Genomic DNA, 13,142 nt, shown 5'->3' with positions numbered 1-13,142 from the left:
TAAGTAGCTTCCTTTCTTGGTCACAGGAAGTTTCAGCTTCATTGTTACTTTAAGTTATCTAGAATTATAACATTTTTAGGACACGTGCATAGAAGTATTGTATGGTGCTTTGCTGATGATATATAGTTAGTGGGAGGGTAAGCAATGAGAAGGATGAAGGAGGCTTCAAAGGATGTAGACATATTGAGTGAATGGCAAATAGCTTATGGCATATCTGGACAAGTCTGATGTTATCCACATTGGTAGGAAAATAGAAAACAGATTTCTTTTTTAATGATGAGAAAATGGGAAAACTTTTAAAATCAGAGAGATCTGTGTGTTCTGTTGGCTCCAGACTAGCAGTGCTTGACCAGGCTATAGTGACCATTTAAAAATGGTGCTCAGGCCAGGGATCCCAGGTTATCACGGCAGTGGTGGATACTTCCACCTCGGTGAGTGGGAGAATCAGGTTAGCATTGAATGAGAGGAGTGCCACAGGGCATGGTACACATTGAGTCGAGTTTGGGATGATTTGAGACCTTCGATAAAATTTGACAAAATTGACACTTTGCGGGTGGCACGGTGGCACAGTGGTTAGCACTGCTGCCTCACAGCACCAGAGACCTGGGTTCAATTCCCGCCTCAGACGACTGACTGTGTGGAGTTTGCACATTCTCCCCGTGTCTGCGTGGGTTTCCTCCGGGTGCTCCGGTTTCCTCCCACAATCTAAAAATCTAAAAATGTGCAGGTTAGGTGAATTGACCATGCTAAATTGCCCGTAGTGTTAGGTGAAGGGGTAAATGTAGGAGAATGGGTCTGGGTGGGTTACGCTTTGGCGGGGTCGGTGTGGACTTGTTGGGCCGAAGGGCCTGTCTCCACACTGTAAGTAATCTAATCTAATCTAATCTAATCAATGCTGATGTTAGTTGAAACAATAAAGATAATTGAGATAATGTATTAAAAGGGTGGGTAACTTAAAACAGAATGTGGGACAACCAACTCAGTGGAGTTACAAAACCTGATTAACAATAACTACCAAATTGATCAGAAGAATACAATTTGCTAACCTGAAATTATTACCAATTCTCTTAAACTCAACCATTTCAATCACTCTGTCGCCAAACAGCACTTTAATGAATAATTGACCTCTAGGGAAGAAAACAATTCCATGTCCCATAGTTTCATGCTGTAAGTACCTTTGGCAGTTGTTCGAGTTCTGACAATATGTAGAACCAACTGATCATCACTGTACACATTCTGTGAGTACTAATGCATGGATTTAATGAAGCAGTGCTTACATGGATAATGGTTGGCCACTGTCATTTCTGTTACAGATTTTATGTAACATGAGTTGATATGGAAGCTTGTAGCCTCCTAACTAGTATAAGTAAAATTAATTGACCCTTGACCTACCTTCATTATATCCAGAATTGGGTTGATTGAAGATGGATTGGGGGTGGGTTTCCTGCTTATTTTTGTCCTCCTTTAGATGTTAAAATTACCCTCAAAGTTTTTGAAAAACTATTAATTGTTGGTTCTGTGAATGATGTCTGTTCCATGATTTTTCTAAATCTCTAACAGTGTTCTCTTTGGTTTTAGGTGAAAGTCACACAGAGCACTGAATACCATATAGAGCCTCAGCTGATCAAAGTCCTTCAGAGAGGGGATTACTTTGGAGAAAAAGCTCTAATCAGGTTTGACTACTGAAAAGAATGTCTTAACTCAGCAACCATTTTTGAGAAAAAGAGAGGACTTGCTATCCTGAAATGCCTGGCACATTAATGACAGACACTTTTATTACAGTTTTGGAAGATGAATTGTAAGGTGTATAGTCTGACAGTGTTCAATGCCAATATTCAAGCAGCAACTCATAGATCATCTATAATATGTTTTAGTGAGATTAATTTTCTCACTGTTTTTCTCGCTAGATTAGTTTTCCAGCCAGGTACACAGCTGTTATTTGTGAAAATTGCCTAATTTTCATTTAACTCAATAGAAGGCTTAAAAAAAACTCTGCAATTGATGGATTTCTTTGACATCAGTTTTCCACTGTGGTGCAAAATTGAATTCTAAAAAAATTGTTGTGAGGTAGTTATTAAAACGTTGGATACTAGAATAATTTTGTCACAAACCTGTTTGTTTGTTTGAGCCCTTCAGAAAGAAAAAAAAATAAATGGTCCACATTCAAGTAACCCTATGGGTAGCATTTGTACCAGCAGTGTTTCTGATATTGTTGTAATGTTTGCAGCTAGCCTCAGTTAGTCTCCCTGCTGTAAAATGATATTATTTTTACCTGACTGGGAGAAACCAGACAAGTGGGTAAATGAAATAGCCCACACTCTTGCTTGACTGAGCAAATAGTAATGGCATTGGCCATAGTAAGGGACTGTGACATCATTTTTCCAAATGGACATTGGGCAATTTTCTTTTTACTTTCTGTGCGGATCTATGTTCACTCTTCAGGGCTCTAGGCAGAAAGCTTTGTATTCCTACATGTTAACTTGCTTCCCCTAACCTTGATTGAGAGACTGCTCTGATTGCTGATCCCAACACTTACCCTGGTTTTGCTGAGCAGCCTCTGATTATCTGCCACTTTCAATCCAGACTGGTATTTAAATGAGATCTGAGAGATGAAATCCCCTTGGCCTTACTCCTGGATCAGTGGCTGAGTTCATAAATCTCTTACTCAGTTCAAATTGGACCCTGTCCAAGATAGAGATACCTTTCTTTTGGGACAACCACCACCATACTATACGTGGACTAGGACAGAAAGGGACTGAAAAGGCTCAAACTGTAAGTCACAGCTCCCATGTTGCAGATCTCAAAGTGCTTATCAGCATCTTCCCAAATGTGTAAATCCACAGATTCTGCATTCTCATCAGGGAGCTGCACTCACTGGAAACGTGCCTCAGAAAATATGGGAACTTCTGTCACCCCTTCTTCAGTTTAGGCTTATAATCCTGCTGGGAGTCTGATTGACAAACTCACCCACATTAATTCACACATACATTCACCTTTTCTATGGAGAGCTACCTGAAGGATTTACTCATCCCAGAGAATAGATAACCTAGTTAAACAAGTTGACAATCTGAACCACCTAAGAAAGTCTGTATGTGTGTGAGAAAGCTTTGCCCTGTGCATATATTATTTTGTTTGAAGACACAAGAGTTAAATTGCCAGGATGCTAGATTGCAATGTATTGCAAAGCAGTGTTTGATGTGTTACTAAAATGTTTTTGATTTTTTTTCTCAGTGATGATGTGAGGTCAGCTAATATAATTGCTGATGAAAACAATGTGGAATGCCTTGTGATAGATAGAGAGTAAGTGTTACAGATATCCGTAAACTAAGCTCTTTTTCAGTTGAATGATCGCAACTTTAGTGAAAACCCCTTCAGCATGTTAGTTGTAAGTAGCAGCACCTTTGCAACAAAGGCCACAGCATTCCTAAAAGTTGTCTCACCATCACCTCCTCAAAGGCCAGCAGGATATGGGCAATAAAGGCTGACCTTGCCAATGATGCCAGTGTCTTAATTTTGAAAACATCTTTCTTAACATGAACTGAAACTAAATGAATTATGATACCTGGTAATAAAATGTTGCAAAAATTAGCACAAAGGAGTGATTGTTCCAAGTAATGACAAATAATTTGAAAGTACGATGCACACAATACAACAAATAAACAATTGCGCTTAAAGTGCTTGGTTCATGAGGGTTCCTTGAGAATTGCAAACTTTCCTACAAGACTTGCAGCTATCATTAATTTCATTGAGCATATATAAAATTAGGAATGTACTTAGCTTTATTGACTTAAGTTTTTGGTATGAAATGCTGTTTATTTTGTTTTTGGAGCATTGTCACTTTTTTTCTGAATGATGTAAAAATAACAAGCTTTAAGGAATATCCAGAGTGAAGACATTTTGTGCCACATTTTGATATAAGTGGGTAATGTTTATAGTGCATCTGTCAATGATAATTCTTTCAGAGTGTTGAGAATGTGACACTTGTATTTGTGGGTTACACAGTCTTTGAAATAAGGGGTGACAGAAGAATGGCCTTCTTCGATGCGTGATTCTGTGAGATAAATGAATTTAATACCTTCCTTTAAGGAAGGAAGTACCAGTGTTACTTTACAAACATTTTATAATAACACATGTCTACATGTTATTCTAAATGCATGTACTCTGAATTTCCCCTGTTCTTGACTCTGGTTGTTCCAACAGAATCTGTCAAACATATTGGAGATCTTGTATTTTTTGTTAATCAGCATTTCTGACTTGCTGTAGTAGGTTCAGATCAATGGGATCACTTGTGCTTTCTATCATTTGTCTTGTTACATGTTACAGAACATTCAATCAAACGGTCGGAACATTTGATGAACTCCAGAACTACCTTCAGGGTTACGTAGCAGAGTTGACTAGAGATGATGAGAAAAGACATGCTGGGTGAGTTAGTATTAGCCTCAATAACATTTTCAGTAGCAAAGAAGAACTACAAATATTTAACACTGTTTCAGTATTTTAAATATTTAGGACTGGTAAGTCATGTATTTTTATTGATAAGCATGACCTTCTAAAGAAGATAAATATGTTGGCATGAATTGTTATGGTATAAATCATGGGACAAATGTTTTAGAAGCTGCTTCTGCTCTGTCACTGTATCATTACAGAAAGTTTTGCATGTCTACATGAGAGTTCATGAACTGCAACACTCATGAGTTCAAATCCCACTCTTCATAGAATCCCTACATTGTGGAAACAGGGCAGTTGGCCCATCGATCCACACCAACCTTCCGAAAAGCAGCCCACTCAGACCACCCACCTACCCTGTCTCTGTAACCCTACGGTTATTTAGATTGGGTTGGGATATCTGGTCGGCATGGACGGGTTGGACCGAAGGGTCTGTTTCCGTGCTGTACATCTCTATGACTCTATGACTATGACTACTCCACCTAGCCTGCAAATCCTTAGATACTATAGGCAATTTATCATGGCCAATCCACCTAATCTGCAGTTATTTGGATGTGGGAGGAAACCCATACAGACACAGGGAAAGTGTGCAAACTCCAGACAGACAGTCACCCAAAGGTGGAATTGTACCTAGGTTCCTGGTGATGTGAGGCAGCAGTGCTAACCACTGAGCGACTGTCCCACTCTTGTTGTTCTTTCAAGCTGTGCTCAATGCTGCCAGCACTCTTTACACTTTGGGGTTGATTAGTTCAATAGCTGAATGGCTGGCTTGCAAGATAGATTGATACCAACAACATAGGTTCAACTCCTGCAGTGGCTGAGGCTTGCCATAAAGGCCCTGCCTTCTCAACCTCACCTGAGGCATAGTGACCCTCAGGTTAAACTCACTACAAGTCATCTCTTTCTAATGAGGGTATGAGATTGGCGCCTTTACCTACATTGGAATTATGTAGTGAAGTATTCACAGCTCAAGTAAAATCCTGGTTGTGGAAAGAAATATTTATGATAGCAGCACATGAGTATAACATTTATTATGTCATTTTAAGTCAATTACACTTTTCATAAAATAGAACATTGTCCTTATATTGCCTCACTGTGGTAGCCCAATGGAAATCAAGCCATACTATTCCTGGGGTTGCCAAGTAAGTTAAAAAAATTTTAAAATACGCAAAATTCCCTAATTCACCTATCTTTTAGATCCAAATTGGCATAAAGATTGGACCAGGTTTCTGTACTTAACAAGAATTATAAGTAATTAGAGTTTAATTACAGGCAAGCTATTATGAATCACCAGGATATAACTCAACTCGTTAAAATTCTTATCCTCTTTATAAGTTCTGCCCTTACACTCAGTCACATACAAATAAACAAACACAGGCAGGAAATAAAAAAAAGTGTTATAAATGGAGAGAAAACTGGGAAAGTAGTTAAGTGGCCTCTGTGCACAGGATCTGCTGAGACAGTCCTTCGGCTGATCAGAACACTGCTTCTCGGTCTCCCTTCCCTGCTTTCACTGGCTTGCAGGAGTCACAAAGTGGAGGGCAAGTGACCATGAAAGGGTAGAACACAGCAATCGGTTGAGGGAGGGAAGGAAGCAGTTTTCAGCAGGAGAGGAAGATAGCGATCAGGTGATGGAAGAAGGTAATGATCTGATGGGAGAGTGAGGCATAGATCGAATGAGGGAGGGAAACATTGATTTAATAAGAGAAGGAGGCAAGGGTCAGGTGATGAAGGGGTTAACCAATCAAGTCAAAGAAAGGAGGAAGCGTCTGAATGAGGGAGGAAATGATTGAGTGAGGGAGGAAAGGAGAGAAGGAAGGAAGCAGTGAATAATATTTGACTTTTGCTTTGTTATGGCATAGATTGTAAAGTTCCTCGATGTTTGGGCTCAGTATTATTTAAAAACATTATAATTTGGCAAGACTTGATCTCAGCCCTTATGATTCTTGTTGATCTGGTTGTCTGTTCAGGGTGAATAACTTTGATAAAGGCAACATCAAAAATACATGAACCATGGTTCAATTCTTTTGATGCAACCACTGGTCAGGAACAATGTACATGTGCATGTGCTCCTGGTCCAGTTTCATGCACATAACAATTCACAGCAAAACCAACAACTCCATCCTCCTCCCTGGCCACAGAGGCTGGAGCAGACTGTATTCAAGCTTGGCTTGCTAATTGCACCTGAGTTGAATTCTAGCCTTAATATTCTCTATCATCATTAGGACCTACTTCTATGTTCATAACATCCTGTGTCCCCACTCCCATCTCAGATCATATGTTGTTAAAACCCTTAACCATTATCCATTGTTACCCCTGTGATTGCTGATTTGCAATGCTCCCTTCTCAGCAACAGTCCTGTTTTAAAAGTTTCATCCTTGCTCTCAAAGGTCTGCCATGGTCTTTCTCCTATTAGTGTTTGTTGCCTCCTTCAGCCTTACAATCCCAGTTGTGAAGAATAATCATTGGATGTGCAATATTAGCTGTGTTTATCTCTGCTCTGATGCTGTCAGACCTGCTGTTTCTCCAACACTTCCTGTTTTTATTTCTTACAATTCTCCAATGTTTGAACTCTGGTCTGTTGCACATTCCTGGCTCTAATTTGGTCCACAATGGATGGCAAACTTGTCAACAATCTGAGTCCTAAACACTCGAATCCCCTGTTCAATGCCCTCCTCTTTTTCCTCTGTTATCTTTTAAAATATTCCTTAAATATTACGTGACCTATTGTCTCCTCATGTAGCTCGGTGTCATCGTTTGTTTGGGAAACTTCTTGTGAAGTGCTTTGGAATATTTTATTATTTGAAATCAGCTATATAAATGCAACCTGAAGTTGCAGCAGCTAGAGAATCTGTAGATGTGTGAGTGTTGGTATTTGTTGGGTTTCCTTCTCTTTTGCCAAAGGAGTGCATTGTGTTCTTCTACCTACCTATGGCTGAGATTAGCCAACTCATGACAAATGAAAGGTCAAACTTAATCTGTACATTGAGTTCCACAGTGACAGGTGTACGTACCCACTGACACTAGGGTGGAGCTTCTTTGCATAACTTTTTGTTAAACGTAACATTGGACATTATGACTAGTGCAAGGTAATATTTAACAGGTAATTACAGGTAATTGGCCTGAAGAGCAAATGATTGTCAATTGACGCAGTGACAGCTTTGAACATCTACTATTGTGGTTGTGTTCCCAAGGCATTAAAGTATTGACGTAAATCCTTCTAAAACCTGACAACAAAAATCAAACCGTCACATTGTGCACATTTCTAGTATAAAGTCAGCTTGTTCATGTGTCATAAAGGTCAGGCGTGATATCTATAGTTTGATTGAAGCATATGATATGTTTATTTGAAGTTCCCTCTTTAAAACATACTCATTTTGTGTATTGTATACCAATTCCATTTGCCAAAAGAGATCACAGGTACTCTGTTACTGTTGTTTTATTGTACAAATTCTTTGCATCCTGCTCTTTACTTTCCGAACATTAATTATGGGACCATGTTTAGTCTCCAAAACTAATTAGAATGTCTCTGTAGTAATTTAGCACTGCCATAAGAAAGAGACCATGCTCCAGTAGATTTCTGCAGTTTTCTAAGCATCTCAAAATTCAGTTATAAAACATCACATTGAGAATCTGTTGTATTATATCATAAAGGTGTACTGTGTAGGTATATATTCTCATTTCCCTGTGCGTTGAGCAATTTATCTCAGCAACAGATTACTAGAGTGATGCGGCTGAGCAGAGATCTCATGTATTTTCACAGGAAGTGAAGGAACTGGAGATAAAATAGTTGAAACTTCTAGTAGGATCTGCATCCAGGGATTTACCAGCTCCAGTTAGAATTAAAACAGACAGAAGGTTGGAATGTGAAAAAGACACGCAGCACCACTTATTATATATACATGATTCTCTCATTAATCGGCATTCTCCCAACCCTATGTGAAACAAAGATACCTAATAATAGATCTGAAATTCTAAGTCTCCTTCATTGACTCAGATCTTATTGAGATAATTCAACTGTCTCAAAAGAATGGTATTTTAATCTGGTCTTCCATATATACAGCATATTACGATTAAAAAAGCATTAAACAAGCAGTATTGATTGCACTGTCTGTTATAATCCATGGAGAAAGTGAGGACTGCAGATGCTGGAGATCAGAGTTGAGATCAGGAATCACGATGAAGGGCTCCTGCCTGAAACATTGATTCTCCTGCTCCTTGGATGGTGCATGACCTGCTGTGTTTTTTCAGCACCACACATGTGTTATAATCCATGCTCAGTTTATCTTTTTATTGACTAAGATGATTAATAACAGACAGAAGTATAATAGATAACTGATGGTCTAGCCTTTTCACACTCTTTCCATGGCTTAATCGTATATCTTGCAAAACTAGGTATTAATTTATTCTCATGGCCTTAAGAAGCTTACTACCAATGACAGGTTCTTTGGTTTAACTGGTTTTTCACTATCTTCTGAAATGAGTAGGAATGCTGTATTGGCACCAATGTTCTATGAAAACCAGTTCTATGAAGAATACTTCCTTTATTTGCCAGGAACGTTCCTGTTATTCCAATATATCACTGGATAATTAAAATAACTATGATACATGTTATTTTGCTTTTCTTGAATTTATCTGTGTTTCCTTTCATCTGTATTCTTTTCATCATACTGTGATTTATATCAAGCTCAGTGGAGTAAAAATCCCCACCTTGTTCTTAAATGTAAACTTTAACCAAACAGATTCAACTTTTCCCTATCAAGCTTCTGTTATAGTCAAATGCCAGAATGGAATCTTTAATTAGTACTGCCAACCCTCATTTTCACTTACATTGTGCACACTGAATATTTTGGAATTGGGAATTTTTAACTCCCAGTCCTGCCCTACTCCTGCTCATGTTGTACGGCATGTACCTATTAGAAATTTCTACTTATAGCTGAGAAACTTTATTCAGACTGCTGTATGAATTTAAATGCTTAGAACACAAACCTGTATCTGTTTGTTCAGCAATCTTCCTTGCAATCCCTCCACCTTTTGATCTGTTCTTTCACTTTTTCTTTAAAATGTTATGAGGGGTTTGGCGTCAGTTCACATACTGTAAATATCTGATTCCATGTAGAATATCCACGCATGTACAAGGGGCAGAAATCTCTTTGGAGATGATTCGGTTGAAGGAGAAAGTTGCCACATTTTCATCAACATCCCCTTTCAGGAACCTTGAGATCATCACTACCTTGGGAGTAGGTGGATTTGGGAGAGTTGAGCTGGTAAGAAGATTTCCTCCTGTAGAAAATATGATATTGCACATTTTTAATTACCAGAAACATATAGGGGTGATATTGGTATTTGTGAATTGACAGTTCAACGTACACTTGGCCCAATTTTCTTTAGTATGAATGAGAATAGAATAGAAAATCTGATACATTGCAAAATTGGCTGATTATATACTACAGCCATTTTGTTCTGTGGTTGAAACTCAGCGTCAGCCACATTGATTTTTATTACTGTTGCAGTGATGGTGCTTTATTTAAATTTTGCTTACAACTGGCTTCATCTCCCAATCTTAGAAATTCAGCTTGGTCTTGTAGCAAGCAAGATGCATGTCAGTTAGTTCCAACACTGATTAAAAAAAAAATAAAAATCATAGATTTGTTTATTGTCCACACTATTGTATTACTTACTTCATTTGCGGTAATAATCAAGGTTTATTCACAATGTCACCTAATAAATATAACTTCTATTGAAACATTTAAACTTCTCTAACTTTCACTTAATGCTCACTTACTTAGGCAGTTGCAGCGCTTTCTCTACATTTACAAAGCACACATGTCTTTCAAGAAGTAACGTTCAAAGTGAATACATTTCTCAAAGTATGGTTTGGCCAGTTAATTATGAAGCCCTAAGACTATTTCTATGGATTTACACATGGATGGATATAATCTACATCTGGTTAACATTTCTATGAGGTGAAATTAAGCCTGGTAGTGCCTACAAGTCCTCAACATCCTAAAATGTCAAAGAAACTGGCGAAAACCATGCAGAATCATAGTGAAGCTGCAAGCAGAGAATTCTGAATCGTAATTCAGAGATATAGCAGTCTACATCGGGCACTAGATGGAAATTATTTTCTTTAATTAATGGATGAAGTGTTCAGATTTAAAGTGAAATTCTAGGCTGAGAAACTAAAAGAAGGCTTAAAATATTGTATTAAGCTAAAGTGCCTTGTTATAATTATTTCAAGCCGTAATGAAAAAAAAGTTAGATTACCTACACTGTGGAAACAGGCCCTTCAGCCCAACAAGTCTACATCAACCCTCTGAAGAGTAACCCACCCAGACCCATTTCCCTCTGACTAGTGTACCTAACACTATGGGCAATTTAGCATGGCCAATTCACCTAATCTGCACATCTTTGGACTGTGGGAGGAAACCGGAGCACCCATGGGGAGAACGCGCAAACTCCACACAGACAGTCACCCGATGCTAGAATTGAACCTGGGACCCTGGTGCTGTGAGGCAGCAGTGCTAACCACTGAGCCACCATGCTGCCCCTTGAAATGGTAAGGAAAGGATTCTTATGAGGAAAAGTGGAGGTGTAAGGGGGTGAACAGCAAGGGCAGTGGAATGACTGTCAGTGGAATATCCCCTTCTCAATGCTGGGACAGTCAAACAGGTATTGAAGCCCTTTAAACAAGGAAACAAGGGAGCCACGGGAGACCAAAGACAGCTGGCACAGGTTTTGTTGTCATGATCCCTGCATGGCAAGATCCCACCCAGTGCTGGGTCGATAAAAGTGGCAGGGGGCTGAGGTCTTTTAGTGGGCATTAAATGGCAATCCTTGTGGCTGTAAGAAGGTAGGGGGATTCCCACATGACAGAGCCTTGATAGCCAAGGTTGTCCCAAAGTTAACTGCCCTTTTTCTGCCTGACTGCTTTGAAATGTTGTGAACCTGATATATTTGTCAGCTCAATGACACAAGGCATCTGTGACCTCCTTTATAGGTCACTGATTGAGAAATGGTACATAATAAATCTCCAAAAGAAAATCACTGGAATAAGCCACAGGCCATAAAGAAGAGGGCAAATGTCACATTATAGGCTACAGTCACTGTGTATTTGTAACTTCCTATTGGCATCAGTTCTTGTTCTAGCATTGTGCGAAGCTCATACAAGCAAATAAACATATAAACTAGGCAGACCAATCAGCCGTTCAGACTTGCTTCACCATTAAATAAAACAATGGTTAATCTGTCTGTTGTTTGAATTCCACATTCCCTTGATTTCCCTGCCTAACATGGATCCAACCACCTCCACTGTGATGAGAAGAAACCTCCACTGTGATGAGTTTCCAGTGGCTACTATGGATTTGAGAGACACCTTCATTAGCATATCTCAAAGTATAGCCAAGTTTGCAGATGACCCAAATAGATGGGAATGCAAATAATGAGGATGACACTAAGAGTCTGCAGAGGGACATGATCAGGTTAAGTGAGTGGGAAATAACTTGGCAGATGGTTGATAATTTGGGAAAATGTGAGACTACGCACTTTGGAAGGAAGACTAGAAGAGTTGAAATATTGCTTAAATGAGAAAGACTGCAGAAAGCTATGGAATAGAGGGATTTGGGAATCCTCAACCATGAATTACAAAAAACAAGCATCCAACTTCTGTGAGTAATAGAGAAGACAAATGAAATGTTGACCTTTATTTGAAAGAGAATTTTTAAAGAATTCCTACAGTGTGGGAACAGGCCATTTGGCCCATCAAATCCGCACCGACCCTCCAAAGAGTAACACATCCAATTCCCTACCCTATTACTTCACATTTTCCCTAACTAATGCACCTAATCTACACATCCCAAACATTATGGCCAATTCACCTAACCTGCATATCTTTGGGCTGTGGGAGGAAACCGGAGGACCCGGAAGAAAGCCAAACAGGCACGGGGAGAACATGCAAACAGTTTGGGTCCCTTATATAAGAAGAGATATACTGGCACTGGAGACAGTTCAATCAAGTTATATATGTACAGGTACTGTCTTATTAAGGGCAGATTGAGTAGGTTGGGCCCATGACAAATCAACATTATTGAAACACACAAGATTCTGGGAGAATTTGACAGTGTAGATATGGAAAGGTTGTTTCTCCTTGTGTGAGAATTTGGACCAGATGGCAAGATCTCAGAATGAGGGCTCACACATTTAAGACAGAGATGAGGAGGAATTTCTTATCTCAGAGGATAGTCAACCTGTAGAATTCTTTATCACAGAGGGCTGTAGAAACTGGTCATTATGTATCTTAAAGGCTGAGATAGATTTTTAATCAATAAGGATAACAAGGGTTATGGGGAAAAAGCAGGAAAATGGAGCTAAGGATTATCAGGTTTGCCATGGATCTGATTGAATGGCAGAGCGGAGTGGATGAGCTGAATGACCTACTTCTGCTGCTATGTCTTTTGATCTTATGGTCTAATGTCAAATTGCAACCACTTTCTGCAGTCTCTCCAAATTTGACAGCTTCTGTTCTTGAGGGCTCAGCCGTACACAGCTTTATGATATCATTACCATTTCCCTTCACAACTCAGCTGTCTTGCAGATTTCAACTTGTTTGAGAAAGTGAGTCATTCTCTGTGTGCCCTTGGTAAAATCAGAAAGATACAAAAAAAAATTCATAATTGGCTGGCTCTATGATCATATTG

General features: G+C 39.1%; 1 protein-coding gene across 1 annotated transcript in view; it reads left to right on the top strand.

Annotated features, from left to right (window-relative positions):
• The window catches only part of prkg2 (protein kinase cGMP-dependent 2), a 104,526-nt gene that overhangs the window by 45,402 nt on the left and 45,982 nt on the right, over positions 1 to 13,142 (top strand). Inside the window, exons 8-11 of the mRNA XM_072593938.1 lie at positions 1,579 to 1,673; positions 3,232 to 3,300; positions 4,324 to 4,422; positions 9,566 to 9,713. Coding sequence (XP_072450039.1) covers positions 1,579 to 1,673; positions 3,232 to 3,300; positions 4,324 to 4,422; positions 9,566 to 9,713 — 411 coding nt within the window. The remainder of the gene's footprint in view (positions 1 to 1,578; positions 1,674 to 3,231; positions 3,301 to 4,323; positions 4,423 to 9,565; positions 9,714 to 13,142) is intronic.

Source organism: Chiloscyllium punctatum, chromosome 1 (genome assembly GCF_047496795.1).
Source record: "Chiloscyllium punctatum isolate Juve2018m chromosome 1, sChiPun1.3, whole genome shotgun sequence".
Taxonomy (NCBI): domain Eukaryota; kingdom Metazoa; phylum Chordata; class Chondrichthyes; order Orectolobiformes; family Hemiscylliidae; genus Chiloscyllium; species Chiloscyllium punctatum.
Note: the sequence above shows the minus strand (reverse complement) of the source record. Positions and strands in the feature narration are given on the sequence as shown.